Below are 22,391 nucleotides of genomic sequence, written 5' to 3'. Positions count from 1 at the left end.
TTCTAATGTTTGCTTTCTAACAAGTGTTTAATAAAATAAATGTTAGTCTCTAAGGTGCCACAAGGACTCCTTATTATTTTTGCTGATACAGACTAACACGGCTACCCCTCTGAAATAAAATATGTATAACTCATATCACAGATTATGATAAAGTATCATTATTATTAATACCTAGCTCTTATAAAGCACTTTTCGTCCATAGAGCTCAAAGTGCTTTACAAAGGTGGTCAGTATCAGAGCAAAGAGCAGGGAGGTGACTTGCTCAAGGTCACTCAGCAGGCCATGGCAGAGCTATGAACGGAACCCAGGTCTCTTGAATGCCTTGCTGGTGCTGTATCCACTAGGAAACACTGCCTCCCTCTTTGTCCCTTGCAGTAGACCGTTTTCTCGCCAATTATGCATGTGGGAAAACATCTTGCTGTATTTTTAATTAACATTTATATTTACAAACTTCCATTTTCCTTTAACTAGTCTCTTTGTAAGTCTTTTAAAACATCTCTCTCTCTCTTTTTATATTTTAGCATTGCTCAGAATTTTTGCTGCACTTGTTTTTAAATTCTAGGGGCAGTGCTACTTATCATTCCCTGATACTGGGTTCTGGGCCATACATCAGCTGGAGGACACACGCTCATGTTCACTTTGATAGAACTAGCACACTAGCTTTATCATGAACAGTGGGAGTGGTTAGCTGCCCCAAGTACATGCCACTATAAGAGAAGTTACAGAGCTGGACTTACGGGTAAGAAGCATCAGCTTGGCCATCTTGCCTCTGTACTGATCCAGCATTGCCTCGCTCTGGCTTTTATGTCATGCTTCCCTCTGGGCCGTGCTATCCTACTATCACCAAAACCATGGGAAGATTGTGGCATTTGATGATTAGCAGCAAGTAACACGTTCTAAAATGGAAACCAATGTCTGCGGTACGGTGGACCCGTTTGAGAATCTGAGTCTAAGAAAACAGTTTTCAGAGTAGCAGCCGTGTTAGTCTGTATTCGCAAAAAGAAAAGGAGTACTTGTGGCACCTTAGAGACTAACAAATTTATTAGAGCATAAGCTTTCGTGAGCTGTAGCTCACAAAAGCTTATGCTCTAATAAATTTGTTAGTCTCTAAGGTGCCACAAGTACTCCTTTTCTTTTTAAGAAAACAGTGTTACCGGTCTTTATATTTTACAGAGCTGCTGGACCCTGGTAGAAATAGATTACAGTGTGACTGTTGTTGGGAATGCTTGTTCTACTGATTAATTTTAGATTATATAATAGATTACACAGTACTAAATAGTTACTGTACAACCACAGATATTGTGTTATATAATCTGTGTATACAAGGATTTTCTAGTCTAGGTTCTAGTCTGGCTGGAATCAAGAAGGTGTAGGATTTTTATACACAATTTAGTTAACCCAGCTCACCTGAACCATTTTTGCCAACTAAAGGCACTTAGGGTCTAGTTCTGCTCTCAGTTGCATCTATTTAAGACAAGAATAATGTTATGAGCTGGGTGACACGTTGTTGTGGGTTGAGTTAAAACCTCGCTTAAACTGAGGTGTGATTGCGCCATTCATTTAAGATAGTTATAAGAAAGCTTGGGGGCGGGCACATCTAAAACAAGGCCCAGAAGCTTTCTCCATGTAGGCAAGGGGTTGTCAGCAGGACTGGGTATGTGGGAGGTGTGTGAGAACACACAGAAACTGAGAACAGACAAGAAGAGAGAGAGACAAAGTGGGTGAGGAGTAATATCTTTTATTGGACCAGCTTCTGCTGGTGAGAGAGACAGAGCTCTTTATTAGGTCGAAGTCATAGCTAAATGCAAGGTGGAATAGATTGCTGAGCATACCCAGTTAGCCCATATTCTAAGGGATCATTCAAGGTAGAGTGGCCTGTTAACACTTCTGCAGTCAATAGGGAGTTAATGGGTTACAGACTGTTGTGATAAGCTGTAAATCCACTGTCTCTGTTCAGAGTAGCAGCCGTGTTAGTCTGTATTTGCAAAAAGAAAAGGAGTACTTGTGGCACCTTAGAGACTAACAAATTTATTAGAGCATAAGCTTTCGTGAGCTACAGCTCACTTCATTGGATGCAAAAAAAAAAAAAGCTTATGCTCTAATAAATTTGTTAGTCTCTAAGGTGCCACAAGTACTCCTTTTCTTTTTGTCTCTGTTCAGTCCATGATTCTTCAGGTCCCAGAGCGGAGGGAGAGCTCTGTGTGGTTTGAAAGCTTGTCTCTCTCACCAACAGAAGCTGGTCGAGTAAAATATATTTCCTCACCCACCTTGTCTGTCTAATATCCTGGGACCGACACATGGCTACAACTACACTGCATACAGGAACAGACAGAGGCAAAAAGTAAGAAAGCCAAGCAGTAGCTCGTGAGCACAGTGGGTATAGCTACACAGGGATAATAAACCTGCAGCTGGCCCGACTCAGGTGGAGAGTCCCTAGAGTTCATGCTCCAGCCTGAGCCTGAACATCCACACAGCTTGTCAGCCTGTGTCAGCTGACCCGAGCCAGCAGCGGCCATGCCATAGATCTTTTCCAGTGTGACCCTTGAAAAAGCTAGAGAGAACGCTTTGGGGTCTGTTGGCTAAAGAGGCTTGAACCTATGAGCTCAGAAATTGCTCCTTTTGTTCGTGGTTCCTCTTGCACTTGGAGAAGCAGGACTTTGTCCATTCCTTGTGTGATGGGGTGTGCTTCCCACACTCACCCTGACGGGGTTAACGTAGGCCAAAGGGGCCAATTAACCTATTAGGCTGCAAGCTGGAGGACATTTAGGATAAGAATTGAGCCCTAATTAATTGAAGCTCAGGCAGGGTTGCTGTGAAACCAGGGAGTTGGCAAGAGGAAAGGGGCTGCAGCCACTTTTCCTAGGACAAAGGAGAGGAAGGGATTTGGACCCAAAAGGAGGGGTTTGTCTAGCAGACCCAGAGGAAAGGGGATTGGCTAGAATGGTGGAGAACGAGAGCCTGGGGTAAGCAAGGTTGGAAGTAGTCCAAGGGAGGGCAGGAAGGTTTGTGGTTGCCCAGAGCTTTGCTGCTGGAGATCGGGCTCTGGATTGGAACCCGGAGTAGAGGGCGGGCCTGGGTTCCCCTACCAGCCACTGAGTGAGTGGCACAATCTGGGCAGTGAACTTGGAGGCTGTCTGGGGCCATGCTTTCTAGCTGCTGAGGGAGTGGTCCGGCCAGGGCAGTGGGCTTAAGGACTGCCTGGGATGGCAAGGAAGATGTTGATGTTACTCTGGAAGGAGAGGAATCTGGTGACTTGGCCGGAGGGCTGAGCCATGAAGATGAGGCCCTGCAGCTCCCAAGGAGCAAGAGAGGGCCCACAGACCGAGAAAGCGAGACGGCGGGCTGAGGAACTACAAGGAGAGGGTGTCGGGCTGAAAGAGCCAATCCCCAGAGTGGCCAGGAGGAGGTGCTGACAAATGATGAGTAGAGGCCCCCATGACACCTTGTTAAAAAATAAGATTGCATCAAAAAGAATACCAGACTTCCAATGGGAACATTCCCATGGCCCAGAAATCGGATTCTCCACTTGGGTCAAAAAAAGGGCAACAATGACTTCATTGATGTAAACAGAGTATCATATGCGGCTGGCAAATCAAAATACACAGCCCTGTCTTTTCCTTTTGCTGGAAGCTGTTTTCTATACAGGTGGCAAGAGCAAGAACTTGGTCACAAGTGTTCCTATTAGGTCTAAATCCTGCCTGGTCATCACCCAGAGTCTGCTCTGCTGTGGGAAAGATTCATTGCAGAATTAGTCTCTCCAGAAGTTTGTAAGCACAGCTCATAATTTATATCTGCCAGGAGTTAGCTGGAAGGGAGTGGTCCTTTTCTGGTTTTGGTATAGCTGTTGCCCTAGTTTTCTGCCATAGCTTGGGCATCAACGTTTCTCCTCATTTACCTTCCCACAATCTTAGAATCATAGAAATGTAGGGCTGGAAGGGACCTCAAAATCATCTAACCCAGCCCTCTGCACAGAGGCAGGACCAAGTGAACATAGACTATCCCTGACGAGTTTGTCCAACCTGTTTTTAAAAACCTCCAATGCTGGGAATTCCAAACCCTCCCTTGGAAGCCCTTTCCAGTACTAATCTATCCTTATAATAGAAAGATTTTCCTAATATCTATCTTCAGTCTTCCTTGCTGCAGATGATGCCAATTTTCTATGAGTCCTACCTTCACTGTGCATGGAGAACAATTGATTGCCACCCTCTTTATAACAGCCCTTAACTTATTGGACTATCAGATCCCCCCTCAGTCTTCTTTTCTCAAGACCAAACATGTCCAGTATTTTCACCCTTTCCTCATAAGTCAGTTTTTTTAACCTGGGTTTTTTTATCGTTTGGGTTGCTGTCCTCTGGACTCTTTCTGATTTTGTCCACCTCTTTCTTAAGGTGTGGTTCCCCAAACCAGACACAATAACCTAGCTGAGGCCTCACCGGTGCCAAGCAGAGCAGGACAATTACTTCCCATGTCTTGCCTATGACACGCCTGTTAGTACACCTCAGAATGATATTAGTCTTTTTTACAACTGCATCATGTTGCTGATTCATATTCAGTTTGTAATTTATAACCCCCAGATCCTTTTCAGCAGTGCTAGCACCTAACCAGTTATTCCCCATTTTATATTTATGCATTTGATTTGTCCTTCTGAAGTGTAGAACTTTGCATTTGTCTTTATTGAATTTCATCTTATTGATTTCAGACCAATTCTCCAATTTGTCAAGGTAGTTTTGAATTTGAATCCTGTCCTCTAAAGTGCTTGTCACTCCCTCTCAGCTTGGGGTCATTCACAAATTTTATAAGCACACTTCGCTCCATTACCCAAGTCATTTATGAAAATATAGAATAGTACTGGATCCAGGACTGACCCCTGCAGGACCCCAATAGATACACCCTCCCAATTTGCCAGCGAGTCAGTGATAACTACTCTGTGAGTACGGTCTTTCGACCAGTTTTGCACCCACCTTATAGTAATTTCATCTAGACCGCTTTCCCTAGTTTGCTCTGAGTGTGGTTTGCCGTGGAAAGGTCTATTCCTACTTTGCTCCAAGGTCTGTGGGGGATGCAGTGTATTTTAATGGTCCCTTTTTGTTGCTTGCCCTGCATTTCCCCAGATGTATCCCAGCTGCTCCCCATGTGTCAGATAGCCTTCGTCATGTTTGGGTGGTACGTGATGTCTTTGGCATCCCAGATCCAAGCTGCTGTTTCAGAGTGGCTCTGGATTCTTGACAGAGTTTTTGTTTTAAAAAAATCTGGGCATTATGATGCTATCTTGAACGTTCAGTTCAGTTCAGCTCCCTAGCTCTAGCATTCTTGGGTGGTACGTGGCACTTCTCCCCTGGTGTCTGGTCATCCTGACCGAACAGCCGACATGAGTAATTCCAAGTCTTGTAAAGTTTGTTTGCCTTGAAACTAACACATGCCTTGCTTGGTCAATGCTTTCTGTGTCTTTCCATGATTTTTGTATTGCTATCAGATCAAGGATCTCATATTTGTGTTCAGTTACCATATTTTCATGCTCCAAGGCTTGCTCTGGATAAGAAGCTAGCTATATACATCTAAGTCCCTTTCTTGTGGCTTGCAACGCTACAATTTACATATATTTTCAGTAGCAGAGGTGAAGGCATTTTAAGGCCACTAGAAATGATTTTTTAAAATGCTCTCCAGTGGTTTATGGTCATTTTCTACTTGAAGGGTTTCCCATTCTTGAATGTACTGGTCAAACTCTCGACACAAAAACGCTATTGCAATACATTGCTTTTCAATTTAGGCATATCTCTGCTCAGTTGATGATACTGACCATGACACAGAACTACCAGCTGTCCCTTTTATATGAGTGATGTTCCAGGCCTCATCTCACTGCTCTCACATTATATGGTTGCCTCTTCAGCCATATGAGGGTATTTCAGGATGGAATAGCTGGTCACCAACTCCTTGTGGTGACTGCATCATGCTGCAGTGGCCATGTCCATGTAGCCTCCTTGCCCAATAGCCACCAATGTCCAAGCTCAGACATTGGAACATGAAACACAAGCAATATTAGTGAAAATAGTGGTGTAAAAACACAGCATAGACACACTCAACCTTGTACCTCGCAGTGTTTTGTAATAAACCGAAGTGACAGAATTTTCACCGGGTCACCTAGACTTAATTTGAGACCTTGGGGGAAAAAACACAAAGGAATTTTCAAACCATCCCATATCACACGCTGATTCTGAACTAACTCAAAAGCAAATTCATAAGATTAAGTTATTTTTATGTAATGCAGGTAAGACAGCAGAGCCTCCTGTGAAATTTTTTCCAACATGCTTTTCAGGTGGTGCGATAATGAAAGCAATTCAAAAACAAAAATTGGAAAAATACTAGTAACCGTCACATATAAGGTCTGTTTCTTTATATAAATCCTTTGTTCTACCTGCCCTTGTTACTGAGCTTAGTCTGGACGTTGTGGGAAGGTGAATGCAGAGAAATGTAAAGATCAATCAGCATAGCAATGGCTTTGTTCTATGAAGGAGACAGAGTGATATGGAGTATTGTTTTTCAGGCTTGAAAAGGTCAGAATTAAAAGCTAATGTTGGGATTTGAAGGTGGTGTTGAAATAGGCATGTTTCATGTTTGCAACGCAGAAATTTATTGTAGAGAGATGTGAATTTTGCTTGATTTATTGGGCCAGATTCTCATTGACACTAAGCCCACTTAATACCACATGGCTAGCGTAAAGGGGCCTTAAAGTGAGTATAAAGAACATTTGTATTAACTACCCTGCTAGGCTAGTCCATTGCTAAATACCTCTCCTTTTATGTTCCTGTGCTCAGGGACAGGAACCTGGTATGCTGCCATGAGGATTATGATGACTTTCTCTTTGTTTGACCCCCCTCCCCACAACATTCTACATCTCTGATTTCGTGGACCTGCAGGAGCCATCTCATTTCTGGCACCATGTGCAGTGTCTGAGCATAAAAAGAGAGAGCCAAGACAGTGTAACTTTCAGGTGTTGTTCCTTTCTCCACGTGTACTATTTTTCTCATCAAGCATTTTCTTAAAGTTTTCTAAGTTCCTAGACATAAGCAAACAGTCTTACCACAACGTCCATATTGGAAAGCTAGGGAAATAGCCCTTTTCTCACATTTGAGATAGCAACGTTAAACATGAATACCATAACAGAATGTGAAATATAGATGCCTATTACACGCTCTTAAAATCTCTCTCATCATGTATATATAACTTAAAACAACTCCTTTTCTCTTAGCTTGGGAACTAAGGTATTGTCTTCTATTGCACAAAGTCCTGTGTATACTTGCAAGCAGTTTGATATTAGAGTTGGGGGGATGGGGGTGTCTTGTGATGACAAGAGACTGCCCTGCACTTGGTTCTTCTGGTGGAGTGGTGTTTTAAGAGTCTGTTCCAATACCTATTGGTCACTTGTCAGTCTGTATTCTTCCTGTGTCCTGCTGATCGAGTGTCAGCTGTGTGTGTACTTCACCATACTTTGTGTCCATTTTTATGTCTTGTGTTCATAACGGGTGTATGTATTTGCGGCGTCTGTGAAAGACATGCCCCTTCACTGCTATGCCATATGAACAAAGATTTATCTGATCACACCTGTAGCTTATTTCCAGCTTCATTATGGCCCAGCCAACCGTTGGCTAGTCAATGTTTCAGCTGGTGCTGTAAAAATCCACAGGCCTAGAACCTGGGTCTTCAGAGCTGGAGACAGCTGATATTCCCACATTGCCACAAGGAGGCTACACAGAGCTAGCTACAAGGAGCACTGTAGAATTAGGTCTCTTAGGAAGTACCACCCAAAGGGTTGAGAGAGACAGCAGCCTGCAGCCTTCTAATTGGCCCATGCATGCTGTTTAATCCTGCACAGTGCTCCAGGAAGCTGTTTGGGCAATCATACAGATCGTTGGCCTGCTGTGACTACAGAGTTCACCTTGTTTTCTGATCGCCGGTCTCTAACCCCAGCCTGACTCTGATCCTGACTCTTGCGTCCTGATTTCAGCATGGTAAACATCTCTGGTGTCTGACCCTGACCCGTACCTGTTGATCCTGGCTCTAGTAATTACTCTGATCCCTGCCCCTACTGCCTTGTGGCTACCCTTAACTATTTGTGGACACCGGCCCAGCTATGACTGCTAGGCTAGATCACACCATCTACGTCCCAATCCCTTACAAGGGTCAGTTAAGATGGTGCTTTCGTGGTAGGAACTAGGAAATAGGCTGAGACCTGCTAATTCATTTCACACAGGCCACCAAAAAGCTGCTAGAGAGGTCATATGACTTGCTCAATGTCACCCACCAAATCAGTGCCAGACTGGAAATAGAACCAGGAGTCTAGAAGCCCAATTTTCAGCTGGTGTTAATGAGTGCATCTCTGTTGACTTCAGAGAAGTTTTGCCCATTTGCCCCAGCAAAGAATTTGGAGTTTGACTCCTTGTCCCCTACTCCATGCATTTCCCAACATCCCCCTATTAGACCAGATGGCACCATTGGTCTTTGTTTTCTGGCCAAGCTTAGACACTGGGAGCGTGAAACACTAGCAATGCTAGTAAAAAGGGTGTTGTAAAAGCATAGCATAGAGACCCCCAAGTCCCTGTGCCATGAAACATTTTGTAAAAACCTGTAAAATGAAATGACAGAGAATTTCTATCAGGTCATCTAGATTTTGTTTCATGAGACTCTGGAAAAAAACACTAAGGACTGTATCACACGCTGGGTCTGAACTCACTCAAGAGCAGATGAATAAGACATAGGCAATCATTTCAAATTATTTTTATCTAATGGATGTGAGAGCGCAGAGCCTCCTGGGAAATTTTTCCCAACATGCGTCTCGGGCAGTGCGGTAACAAAAGCAGTGTGCAAAAAGATGTACTGGGGAAAATTCCAGTAACCTTAATGTATAAGGTCTGTTGCTTTATGTAAGTCCTTTGTTCCACCTGCCCTTGTTACAGAGATTAGTCTGGAAATCAATTGTTCTCCATGTCCACTGCAGGTAGAACAAGATGTAATGGCTCTAATCTGCAGCACGGGAGACTTAGGTTAGATATTAAGAAAAGCTTTCTAACTCTCAGGGTCGTTAAGCTTCGGAATAAGATTCCAAGGGAGGTTGTGGAATCTCTGACATTGGAGGTTAAGAACAGGTTGGACAAACACCTGTCAGGGATGGTCTAGGCTTATTTGGTCCTGTGTCAGCGCAGAGGGCTGGACTAGATGACATCTTGAGGTCCCTTCCAGCCCTACATTTCTATGATTCTGATTGTGGGAAGGTAAATGAGGAGAGATGTGAAGGTCATTGAAGGCAACAATGGCTTTGTACAATGAAGGATACAGAGTGATATGAAATATTGTTTTTCAGGGTTGGATAGGTCAGAATTCAAAGCCAATCTGTGTATTGAAGATGGTACTGATACAGGCACTATCAAACAGATATAGCACAGACCAGAAATTTTACCCAAATGCCCCTATGTTGAGCCCAATGACTTTAGTTAAACTAAAACATTTTAATCCTTGGGGAATGAAATGGTGGCGTGCCACAGGCAGAGACGGAAGCATCACCAATGCCTGCGATTCTTGCAATGGCAGGAAACTGATTAGGTGAGACATGCCTAGCTGTTCCCAGTAGGCTATCAACACCTCATGCTGCAGAAGAAGGTGGAAATGTGAAGCATGGCTTCTACTAACAATAATACTGTAATCATGCCTAGAGGACTCAATCAGGACTTAGGCACTGGTTGCACACTGAGGACAAAGACAAAGAGGCAATGCTCAGTATTTAATTTTAATCCTTTTTTCCCCTTCCAGAAATAAATAGTAACAGACAGAGAACAAGTAATGTGAAGGCTCATTAAGAATGCATCCACAGTAGTTGGTAGAGATAGGCCCAAGCTGTGGAGTTCAGGAACCAGACCAGAATCTAAACCTCCCTAAGATTTAGGTGGTCTTTGCAGTTGATGGCCCAGCCCAGCCCAGCCCAGCAAGAGCTGAAATAAAGTCTGGGTCTGAATCTAAATTCCAATTTCCCCCGTGCTCAAAGGGTGTTCAGATCTGAAATTGCGCACACGCAAAATACACCGCTTCACTTGCAAAATAGGTCCCTGCAGTGTGTGCAAAGTACGCAGCTTCCTGCACTGCAGTTACCTTTTGTCTGCCCAACTCCGTTACAGGGGCCAGTGACTGTGCTGGACGGGCTGGAATGAAGCATGGGGCAAACCAATATTTTGCTGTGCAACATGCCACTCCACTAAGAAATCCTTTTGCTTTGCTGGGGTGTTCGCCTCATTTCAGATCCCTCAGGCAGACTTTCCCCACGGCCCCAAAATGGTGAGGAAGAGAAACTATAAGGTGTTGGCCCTACTGAGGTAGAGACAATTCCAAATGGAAAAAGAGGAGAGATGCCACAGGACTGTTTGATTATGCATTGAGTATTAGAACAAGGGGTATACACTGATTCTATAAAAGGGCCAGACTTAATGGAATGAGAGCGACACTTCTTTCCACTGAGAATAATCAAGCTGTGGAGCTGATGCTCCAAGTCAGCCAGGGAGCACATGGTGTATGTCAATGTATCTTCATAGAAAGGAGTTAGAAATTATTGACATGATTGAAATACTGCTTGGTACTACGGCTTGCTGCACTTGTGGCAGAGGAGCCAACATTGGTTTCCTGATGATTTTCTGTGTTCTTGGTATAAAGACAATTGTAATCTGCATAACTAGATTCTGGTATGGCTTTCCGATGTACTTTTGAGGATTAGAATTCCTCTTTCTCTTTTGCACTTTCTCTTCTTCTTGCCCATTCTGCCACTCTCTGCTTTCTCCCATCAATATGTCATAGTTTTATCCATTATCTGCTGAATTTTTGCTTCATTTTTATATATAGTAGATTTCAAGCCTAGATTTTCATAAGCAAATGCACCATGCCATGGGTACATAGGGCACTATATTAATAACACACAATAAATATTATTGCTATGCTGGGGTTTGATTGAAATTGTTGGGTGTGATAGGAAGTTTCCATTCAGGCTAAACCAGGGAACAAATGTCCCTTTGTTGGGTGGTAGAAGAAACAATGGAAAACCAACACCCAATCACTAGACTGCTTGCAACCTTGGGCAGTGGCTGGGCCATGTGGGTCAAGGGCTTTCTCATGGATCTGAGAACAAACACAGAGTTGGCGATTACTTGGACTGCAGTTGTGTGCGAGAGAGAAGCAGCAGAAACACCAGTGGAGCTGACAGAGAAGGAAGCCAAGACACAACCAGAGACACGTGTGTTCTGTGACTGTGGGAAAAGATCAGACAGCTTTTGGGCAGAGTGCTCGTTGGAAAGAGGCTTGGAACTGGGAGCAAAGAAACTGACTCATGCTGTTTGATTCCTACTCTGTTTAAGGAAACAGAACTTTGTCCATTGTTTGTAAATAAGCACGATTGCATGAAAGGTACCCGACCCTCTATCATCAATTTCTCCTCCTGACCGAAACAACCTGTCACACCCTGAATTTTGGCTAACTGCTTGGGCCAAAAGGGGCAACATTATTAATAATAAAGCTTTCTCTGTTCATTCCCTGGTCTAACCATATAATGGTGAAGCCTGCCAGTATTTCTAGTGTTCCAGTTCTTTATGCAGGTAGTGTCGCATGGACATTTCATGAAGGTTTTAATTCAGCCTGGAACATACTGGGAGTAAGTGAAGAAGGACTAGTAAAATTACTTTTATTGTCTATTTCCAAGGAGGCTTTTAAAGATATAATGTTATTCTGTGCAAAGAGGGTGTCTATTTGTTCTGGGCCAATTCTTAATGCCATAATACAAAATAACACATAGCTCTTACATAGTGCTTTTCATGTGAAGATCTCAAAGGAGGCCAGGATCATTATCCCCATTTTATAGAGGGTGAAACTGAGGCAGGGGGGAAGTGGGGTGACTTGCTTAAGGCCACACAACGAGTCAGTGGCAGAGCTGGAAACAGAGCCTAGAAGTCCAGCTTCCCTGGCCCGTGGTCTGTCCAGTAAGCCAGAGTGTCTCCTTTAAGCTCCCTTCTCAGCAAGCCAGGAAAGGAAAGCAGTCTCCCTCTTTCATTCAGGTACCATATTAGTGGGAGTGTGTATCAAAAACAGTTTATTTAATGGCTGTTTAATCTATGTTGCCCACTAGGCCAAACTCTGCTCTGTTACCCCAGCGCTACCTTTGTGCGTATGCAGTGACAGAGACCACAAATTGCTATTTTAATGCAATGCGCGTTTATTGATCATTCTCTTGTCTGAAGTCTGCACCTGTTGCCATGAGCTCTGCGAATCTAGTGGGCGTTCTTTTCATGCCCAGTTGCAGCAGGAGCAGCTGGAGTCGAAGACGAGGCTGGCCTGGCAGAACTGCAGGTAGGTTTTCCCGCTCACACAGTGGTAGAACGTGTGGCTGTTACTGGGATCTGGGTAGAGGCCATTGGCTCTGCCGGAGCAGAAGTTTCTGCTGCTGGAGCTGCCGCTGCCTTTGGAAGGAGCAGCCATGGCTGGCTGGTTAGCACTGGTAGCCAGGGTGGTTGCTGGAACCTTGCAGTCTGAAAGAAATAAATGCAAAGGGGAGGCATTAGAATGTGCTTTCTTCTAAGCGTCTGAGGCATGGCAGTAGACGTGCTTCTCGAGGAGGGAGTTAAAGGAGGGCAGGGTAGCAGCTTCACAGAGGTGTTTGGGGAGGTTTTTCCTTGCTTGGGGGATGTGGGAGCGAGTGCAAAGGTGCATGTGGGATAAGGCAGCCAGCGGGTGCGGAAGGCTGGCTTCACTGGCAGAGCAGAGGGAGCAACACAATAGGATGTGAGAGCAGATAAGAAGGTGAGGAACAAAGCCGAAAAGGGGCTTCAAGGGGAGGACAAAAAGCTTGAATTTGGTGTGGTGGAGAAGGAAGAAATAGAGGAGGGATTCAGAGTGGGGTGGGGCTGGCATGGTCAGAATGACATGCCAGGAAGATGGTCTCAACAGCAGCTCTTTGAATAGACCTGAGAGGGGTGTCAGCATGGCCGAAGAGGAGGAGATTGCAGGAGGTAAGACAGGAGGAGATGCAGGCCTGGAGAAGAGTTCAGACGAATGCTGGTCATCTCACTCCATGCCTCAGGCACTGGGGTGTTGCTTCCTGGGGGTGGTGACACCCAAGACAGATGTCAAGGAGTTCATCAGAGGGTATTTGCCTTCTCCACAGGATGTGCCAGTAAAGTCGTCTAGATCAATAGCCCAAACCATGGCACCTCCAAAATTGTTCTCCAGCAGCCACTTTGCCTGTGAGAGAAGATTTTTAAGCAGAGTTGTAAATGCATCAGTAAAGATACTCTAAACCATGCCTTCCCTTGTGTTGAAGTTGTATCTTATCTGAAGGTTTCAGGGCCTCAGCCTGCAGTCTTTGCTCACATTAAAGACTGGACATCAATGGGAGTAGATAAAGGGCTGCAAGCTAAATCTTTAAATAGCAACAGAGCTGGCATAGAACCTGATTCAAAGTCTATTCAAGACTCCCATTGACTTCAGTGGGCTTTGGGTCAGGTTCACAGCAAACTAGAGCAATACAGATCGGATGTAAATTGTGCACTTTATCCCAAGGTGTTAACACTATATAGTGTTGATACCCTGATCATTTTCAGCTTGAGTCTAGGAACCTGTAAGGAATATCAAGCGTCTCAGTTCACATCCAGTCCTGAGAAGCGTGACGAAACAGAGGGGAATTCACTCTTATCTTGCTCGATAGTGGGATCCTCTAGGCTGAGGAAGAAGCAATGTGGAGATCCTGTAAGACGTTAACTGGCAAGGATTAGTATGGAATAGTGGCCTCTGTCCCACCCTCCAGAGAGCAGTGTAGTTTTGTAGCCTGATACAGGGGTGAAAGCCCTTACCCGGAGCACAAAGAGATGACAGACAACAGGTTTACCTTGATGGCGAAGCTCTTAGGGTTGTCATAGCCAATCCACTGATTTCCTTTGTAGGCATAAGGGACATCCTGAAGGGCATTCCACATGACGGTGGCTCCGCTCTTCAAGAAGGTACAGACCTGGGACATAAAAGTTGTTTGTTAAGGTGGTCCAGGAAGGTCTGTGATTCTATCCTAACTGATCTAGAGGCCTATATCTGACAGTTCATTCAACTCCTTAGTCTCTTTGGACTGATCCAGCACGCTGCATCCTGTAGGTCTGACCAGGCTAGTTTTAATGTTCAGGAATACCACCAGCTGCAGACATCCACTGGCGGTCTCCCTTCTGCTGTCAAGAAGCCACTGTGATTCAGAACCTCATGTCACTAACATTGCATTAGGAAAAGGAGAGGGTCGCTTAAAAACCCTGGGCACTGCTTCCTGTCTCCAGTTCCCTGATTTCTGCTCCAGCCACTAGGCCTGACTCCTGTCCCAGTCATTTGGCCTTCCGCTCACAACCTGGTTGTGACAGGGCTACAATTTTGCAGTCTTTGGTGGAACTGCAAGGCTGTAGGTCTGAATCAAGACTGAACATTATTATTTAGTAGTGGTATTGTGGTAGCACCTAGGAGCACGTTCATGGACCAGGGCTCCATTGTGCTAGGTGCTGTACAAACACAAAGATGGTCCCTGCCCCAAATGACTTGCAGCCAAAGTAAATATGGTCATGGTTCCAGCCAGTGAAGGGGTTACCAAGTCTGCTGGCAACTCTATCTGAACTCACCAGAGCAAACAACCCCTAAAATAGCTAAGTAATATTTTTGCAATGATGGCCTAAGCTCATGTGTGTTATAAAACATAGCTGTGTCGTTCTGTTCCCAAGCGTCTCTATCAGAAATGTTGTTTTTGCAGACACGTCCTCCAGTAAAAATACTGTGCGAACGCCCATAGCTAACAACCATTCCAATTCGCCGCACCTGTTTTAATAGTTTTACCTCAAAGTAGGCCAGGGTGTAAGCTCCCGCGGCACCTGGGCCGGAGGCTGGGGCAACCAGGCCATGGTTGGAAGGGTCGTTGAGGGTGAAGGTGCGGGCATAGGCCCCGAATCCAACCATCAGCTTCTCAGCTGGGGCATCGTTGTCCTTCCAGTAGTTTATGGCATAGTCCTAGAGGAGATGACGCAATGAGCCAGTCAGGGAGATGTTCCCAAGCCATGGGAATCATCGAATATCAGGGTTCTGAAGGGAGATCCAGCCAGAAGATGATGATTGGTTCCTAGTGGTTGGAAGATTCCCCGGGCTCCAACGAGGGGGTGGAGGAAGGATGGAAGGCAGGAAAAATGGGGGAATAACCAACTCTACAATAACACTGGTCAAAAATTTTCAGATGGAACGTTTTTCTGTCAGATCATGCCATTTCATCAAAATCAAAACTTTCTGTAGGAACGTGTCAATTTTGGTGAAATTCCATCCAGAAAAGTCGTGTTTTGAGCTTCTCAGAGTGGAATGTTTCAATTTTTCATTTCAAAATTACTGAAAAAAGTCAAAAATAGAATAAAATGTTTTGATTTTATTTCAAACACAATGTTTCGAGTGACCTGACATGAAATTTTAAACAAATTTCATTTCATGGGAATTTCAATTTCCTTTTTATTTTTTTCCCCACAATTCAGAATGAAAACTAATATTAAAAATGCCAGAATTTCCTGCAAAATGGAAATTCTGAGTTTGACCAGCTCTGATCTGCAGCCACAGTTATCACTTACTTTCAGAGAGCATGTATAAGGGTTTTCATGTGCCTGATGCAGGAAACTGAGTGAATGTCAACCTAGCTGTCCAGCATGGCTCTTAGCTAAAGCAGCAAATGCTAATATGAGTTATTCCAGAAACATGGCTCCCCATCTTTTGCCTAATGTATGAGTCCTTATGTGAATCTATCTTATCTATCTCATGTTGCAAGAAAATAAAACGTTGTCCGTTTACTTCTAAAGAGCCGTTCAGTGCAATATCATGATGCTTGGCAGAATTTGATATTTTAAAAATAATTTTGATATATAATCAACTTTTATTTTAAGCATTTTTTCTATTTTTATCTATTTACATTTTCACAGTAGCGCAAAATTATGGGGTTTAAGCATTTTTTATTTGTATTGATTTAAATTTTCACGGTTGTGGGAAGTTATGGGCAGGTCAGACAATAATTATTTAATGACAGCTGACGCTGAGTACTAGGGTGGTGGCATTTTCCATTTAAATTGGTGTTGCAATACATTGTTTTTTCTCCAAGCCTGGAGTAGTGAGTACAGTTGGGTATGTGGATATGCCCGTTGAAAGTCTAAGGGGCACACATGGCATATCTCCCATTCAGCAGATCCACTGGCAACCAGAAGAGGTTAATATGACACAGAATTTCCCCCAGGTGAATTATAGTTTACTAGTGGATGACTGTTCAATAGATCTTTGATGTATTGAAAACAGAGAGCCATATCCTGGCTTTTACCAGTAGCCTGCTAATAGGGTGACCAGATGTCCGGATTTTACAGGGACAGTCCCGATATTTGGAGCTTTGTTTTGTAGAGGCGCCATTTACCTCCCCACCCCCGTCCTTATTTTTCCCACTTGCTGTCTGATCACCCTACCTCCTAACTGCTTACCTCCTGTAGCGCTAAAAGCCACTGCTTTCAGTGGAATCGGTACTGGGGAACATGAACTGCCAACCTTCCTTTGCCTTTGGAAATCTCTTCCCAAGCATTCACTGACTGGACCAAGATAAGATTATGCTAAAGACCTTGATAAGATATAGTTATGGGCCAGCTGTGGAATAACCCCAGTTTGCAGAGAGGTGATGAAGCTTATTGGGGGGCGGGGAATAATAATGGGGCTTGGGATGTGATAATCTGACTGCTGCAGCCCTTAATAAGCTTGTGTTTACAAAGCTGGAGGTTCCTGCTCCATTTACAATTGATTCGTGTGCTTTTCTGTGTTGGAGGCTTGAGGTGGACATTTCACCCACCATTATTTCTGAGGAAGAATTTGGGGTGTGGGGGGGAAGTCCATCTCCTTTCCTATTGCTTCATTTAAACAGTTTTCACTCCCACTGGTTTGGTTCACTTGGGTGACACAATACACAGCGTAAGGTGAAAAGGGTGAAGAGTGTGTTTGTGATGCTCTCTGCCTTGGGCAACTCTGAGGTGAAGGGGGCCTGTTGGCCATGGCTTTATTACAAAATGAGAGGAGAGGAAACCACCAGTGAAAGTGCTGGTAAAAGAAAGTGGGTTTGCCACACATGAGTGTTATTTTTGAGCTGCATGAATGTTCCCCAGCATGTCTTCTAACCCTTTCCCCATCCAAAGAAAGAAAGTGAGATGTCTTCCTCATAGTGCATTCATAGCTTCACACTCTGTTGACTCAATTGCCGGAGCTCAGCTTTGCTTTCACAGTTCCTATTGGAGGATATGTTTTTTTCTGGCTGCAGAACAAGCCATCCAGGTCCACTGCCCAAATCATGGCACCTCCCAACTTGTTGTTCTTCAAATACTGAACCTTACAGAGGGGGCAGGGAGAAAAACCATGAAGAAACTGTTTAGGTGCAAAAAGATCATGAGTACGTGTGGCACCGTAGAGACTAACAAATTTATTTGAGCATAAGCTTTCATGGGCTATAGCCCACTTCATTGAATACATAGACTGGAACATATAGTAAGAAGATACATACACACATACAGAGAACATAGCCTCTTACTCCACCTTTTCATGTTCTCTTTCATGTTCATATATCTTCTTACTATATGTTCCATTCTATGTATCCGATGAAGTGAGCTGCAGCCCACGAAAGCTTCTGCTCAAATCAATGTGTTAGTCTCTAAGGTGCCACAAGTCCTCCTGTTCTTTTTGTAGATACCGACTAACACGGCTGCTACTCTGAGACCTGATTAGGTGCAGGGTGAGACACAATATTTGGACCCCTCTGCGCTATGGGTGAAATCTACCACCCCCAGGCCTGTGCAATTCTCAAGCAGGGGCACCATTTGCTATGGGGCAATGGGGGCCGTTGCCCTCCCCCCAGATCTTGGTTTGCCCACCTCCCAGACTTTTCATAGGTCCATACGCTCCATTCCCCCAGCCCTTGCTGGATATAATACAATCACATATAATGCTCTGTATGCGGACACAACTCTTTCCATCCCACAGCCTTACCTCTCGCCCGGAATTTTTCTGAAATGACACCCCTGCTGTCAAGTCCTGCTTCAGTCTTATTTTGGGAGCTTCAATGAGAGTTAAATGTTAAGCCTCATGCTGGCTCTGTGCACTGGGAGGCATTCCCCCCCCCATCCCATTTTCCTCTTTGAACACTAACCTTTTCTCTTTACCAAGACAGGAAGCTGCACCACTGGCTGCACTTCACTGGCAATCTATATTGTTGCACAGGGTATAGCGTGTGTCATTGTGCAGGGGTAGGGAGGTGAAGGAATGGTGGAGTAATCTCCTCCATGAGCACTTTTCTAGTGAATTCCTGTGTCAAAGGGTGTCCTGCCCTTTGATGGGCTGAACGGCTGGGGCCAGCCAGCGCTGCTCATTAAGCAGGTGCAGCTGCAGAGGGGACAGGTGTTCCCTATAAAAATCTGGATGTCAGTGAGGAAGGGGGATTAGGAGTGGCATGGAGTTCTCTGGGAGGGGAGGCAGTGGGAACCGGCTAGGGAAAAAGGACCTCCAGGGAGAAAGCCCTGGGATGGGGACGTAGGCAGGGAAGAATCCTGTAGAAGGCCATGAAGCAGGAGGGACTAAGAGAGGGAAAGGGGAAAAGCCCCTGGGTGCTGTATGGGCTTAGGAATTGTTTTTGTGCTTGTCGCCTATGGTTGGTAAATAGAACTGTGCCTAGAAAGAGACGCTGGGTTTGGCAGTGGGTCCTTGGTGGGTGGGGGACGAGCCGACATTTTGTGCCCCTTGAGCTAACGCATTCCACAACTGTTCTCCCGTTACATTTTTATAACCCCAACAGAGACATGGCAGGGAGTGCCTTGGTAAGATCCAGATGTGGATCCAGGTGTGTCTGACTTCATCAGCAGCTAGAAAAACCAACCCAACCCTCCCTTCAATTTGGTGATGGGTTGTTAACCATAGCCTGGAATAGATCACTGTAGAGAGGGGAATGGGGGAGGAGGGGGTCACAATCGTAAGAAGAGCAGACCTTACCCTGCTCCTCCTTAAACACACTTTGGTTATAATGCTTTGCTCGTGGTCATACCCTGCCCACTGGTTTCCTTTGTAGGAATACAGGACCTCTTGCTCCACAATCTGCTCGGTGGTGGCACCTGGTGTAAAAGTACAGATCTAAAAAAACAAACAAAACCACACCACCAGTTGCAGACCGGAGAAGAATGTCATTGCTGGGTCCCTCTCAAGGTGTTGTTGGAAAGTCTGATGGTCACCCAGAAACGACAGCCATGAAGGTTTAAGATATTCACGTTGCATAAGGGTGATTTCCTGGGAGCGAGGGCAAAACCTTCTGAATTAATCCCAACGGCCGGTCCCAATAGAAAGAGAGACACTAATTCAGCTGCATCCCCAAATCAGGGCAAGATTAAATAGAGCAGCATCCTCCCTACCTCAGAATAGGCCAATAATCCTGCCTTTTGAGTGAATGGGACGGGCAATCCAGGCCCAGAGATAGGCACACTTATGCCTGTCTTGGAGGAGAGGGTGAACGACCGTCCATAGGTGGGGATTCCCATGATGAGCTTCTCAGCTGGGGCACTCTTGCTCCTCCAGTCTCTCACAGCAGTGTCCTGTAGGAGGGGATATTTCATAAGGTTTATAATATATTTTACACCGTAAACTGAATTTACAGTAGGGTAGCATTGCTTGCATTTGCTTAATGATTGGCTTCTTGTTCTGCTATGGAAAACCTCTCTACAGATCCTAATCAGAGCTCTATGACAGCTTGCATCTTAACATTTCTGGGCATGGATCTTCTTCATGGTGGCAAACGGTTCTGTGGTCTGAGAGCACATTCCCTACAGGCTGCAGTGGCAAAGGGTTTCCTCTGCAGAGAGAATCCCACTGTCTCGTGTGCCAGTTTGGTCTTTTTGTGCTGTGTATTTGCATGGCTAATTACTCATCCACCATGTGCAAACTCATCAAATTTGCATCAGCAAATTTTGCACGTGCCTTTCTGATGGGCCACTGAACATTTGCCCCCAGATGTTAATTCCACTCTGTAATGTTAATGGGATTTCTGGTTACTGGAGATAAAGAACTGTTTTGCAGATGGGTGTCTACACCCATGGAGATGGCACAAACAAATGGAGAATTTCCTCATTCATTTCTATTTGCTTGGGGTTGTGACACGCAGAGTCCTAAGGATTTTAGAAGGGGATAGACTCATAAATGTTGATTTATTGTTAGAACACTAATCACTCACATTCCTGATCCCTCAACCCCATGATTCATTTGTTATGGTACCAGAAATCTCCCGTGAAATTCATAAGTTGACACTTACAACTTTATAGTAAGAAGAGGATTTGGAGTTTTCTTCACCCTGGAGAAATGGGCTGACGTGTCCTGTGACTTTTTGCCAGGAACCATGGAAGTCAAAGGTCAAGAGGTTAAGGAAATCTACAGCCCTGCAGAGGAGAGCACAGAATGAGAAGGTATCCTGGGGAACGGTGCAAATGCAAAGCATCTTGGACCATGGCGGAACATGTGGATTAATTACTCTGTGCAGAATCCAAGTGCGGCTGTATGTACTCATTCTGAGATTTTGTCAATTTCATAGCTTGCGTCGACTGGTTCCCTCACAGCTCCCACTGTTGCACTCAGTATGAGCTTCTGCTTCCCTGTCCTTTTGAGCTTTCTCCTGAAATGCTTTTGCCAGCTCCTCCAAGACATTGACAGATATCTCATTTGAATATCCAGAATGCCTTACAGCTATATTCCTGCCCTAGATTTTGGGGAATTGCAAACAATGGTGCTTTTGCACCTGCAAACATTTATTTTTTTCTGTGAAACTTCATGATATGGGATGGGCTTGGTGCAATTGGTCTGCTTGTGGTGGCCCAGAGAATGGAGGTTCACGGTGTCAGCATCTAGGTTCTTCAACGTTCCTTTTATGGATCTGGCTGTTACACCCACCCCAATTTACAGGAACTCAGCAGCCATGAAATAAAATAGGAGAGATAAGTTCTTCCTCTTTGCTAGGAAGGGATTTTCCGATGTGGGAATGACTGCGCAATCTCCTTTCAGGATGGGTGGAGCTGTTCCCATTCTCCACATGCCTTTTGGGAAGTCACTCCCATAGGAAAAACCTGAAACATTGGTTACCTTGCAGATCAGCACCTTGCCTTGAGTTCACATTGTTAATCAGTAGCAGAGCTACAAACAGAAGCCAGGAGTGCTGATTCCACACTCCCCCGCTGTAACCACTACAGAATATTCCCTGCACCGGATGCATTTGTTCACTGTTATCGTCAACGCTTTTCACTGTTTATAATATTACACGTAAAAAATACATCAAAAGTATCCTAAGGTTGCAAAGTCAAGCACTCAAAAGTTAGGAAATGTCAGAATTAAGGTGGACCTGGCAACCTTAACTCTGCCCTCTTGTGTGTATGCATTACGCTATAATCCTCAATTATATGATCACATACTATTTTCCCCCCTGCCTCATTGAATTCACAGGATGAATGGTGCTCACTGAATGCCCAGCTATTCAGCATTTTGTTTTCTCCTCCTTACTCAGCATGTAGCCTGAAGCCTTATTTACTTACCTTGCTCTGAATAGAGAATTATTAATTTCCTCATGGCCTTTTCTATGGTGTTCATCATGATAATATCTGAGAATGTCACAAACATTAACTGATTGATTTTCGCAATACCCTGTGCAACTAGGGGATACTGTTATCGCTGATTTACAGGTCTGGAAATGAGGCACAGAGAAATTAAGATCAAAAGTGCCCACTAATTTTGAATGACCTACTTGAGGTGCATCACGCCTGATACGTCAGAGTACGTAGCGTTAAATAGCACTTTGCATGCTCAAAGCACAACTCCCAGTGACTTCAGTGGCAGCTGGGAATGCTTGCTCCCAAGGTCTCAAATTGGACACCCAGAACACACCGTTAATGGATGTGTGGAAAGTTCAGTTTAAGGGAGTTGCCCAGCAATTTATGGGAACTCTGTGGCAGAAGCAGGGATAGGACCCAATTCTGCAAGGCAGCATGCAGTTGCCTTCATCATGAGACCCTCTTTTCTTGTCCTGCAGTCACCTGCCTCATTCATTGCCCACATCTGACTTCTACAACAAAGGAGGCAGGGTTTCTACAGGCATCACCCTTTGCTACACACCCCCAGAGCAGATCTATCCTGTGCACTGAATGAGGCAGAGGTCCTGTGGAAAATATAGTAGGTGACCATGTCATTAAAGACTTATCGTACATACGAGAGGGACAAATTAAGGGCGCAATGGTTGACCTTGGAGAAGTATAATGGAGCCTTGAAGGTCCCAGAGG

At 44.7% G+C, this 22,391-nt stretch overlaps 1 protein-coding gene across 1 annotated transcript; it reads right to left on the bottom strand.

The window, feature by feature from the left end:
- Window positions 1–12,754: 12,754 nt before the first annotated feature.
- LOC119846214 (acidic mammalian chitinase-like) lies at window positions 12,755–15,298 on the bottom strand. Its single transcript, XM_043500526.1, has 2 exons — window positions 14,881–15,298; window positions 12,755–14,026 (listed from the first exon to the last, which is right to left on the bottom strand). Exons 1-2 carry the CDS (start codon window positions 14,998–15,000, stop codon window positions 13,868–13,870), a joined length of 279 nt encoding a protein of 92 aa, XP_043356461.1. The 5' UTR covers window positions 15,001–15,298; the 3' UTR covers window positions 12,755–13,867.
- Window positions 15,299–22,391: the final 7,093 nt, after the last annotated feature.

The sequence above is a fragment of the Dermochelys coriacea genome, chromosome 21 (genome assembly GCF_009764565.3).
Source record: "Dermochelys coriacea isolate rDerCor1 chromosome 21, rDerCor1.pri.v4, whole genome shotgun sequence".
In the NCBI taxonomy this organism is placed as follows: Eukaryota; Metazoa; Chordata; order Testudines; family Dermochelyidae; genus Dermochelys; species Dermochelys coriacea.
Note: the sequence above shows the minus strand (reverse complement) of the source record. Positions and strands in the feature narration are given on the sequence as shown.

Coding starts and splice junctions, on each gene's coding strand:
- LOC119846214 (XM_043500526.1), bottom strand. CDS start 15,000: ATGGTTGGATTCGGGGCCTATGCCCGCACCTTCACCCTCAACGACCCT. Junction 14,027..14,880: donor ACACCCTGGCCTACTTTGAG/GTAAAACTATTA, acceptor TTTATGTCCCAG/GTCTGTACCTTCTTGAAGAG.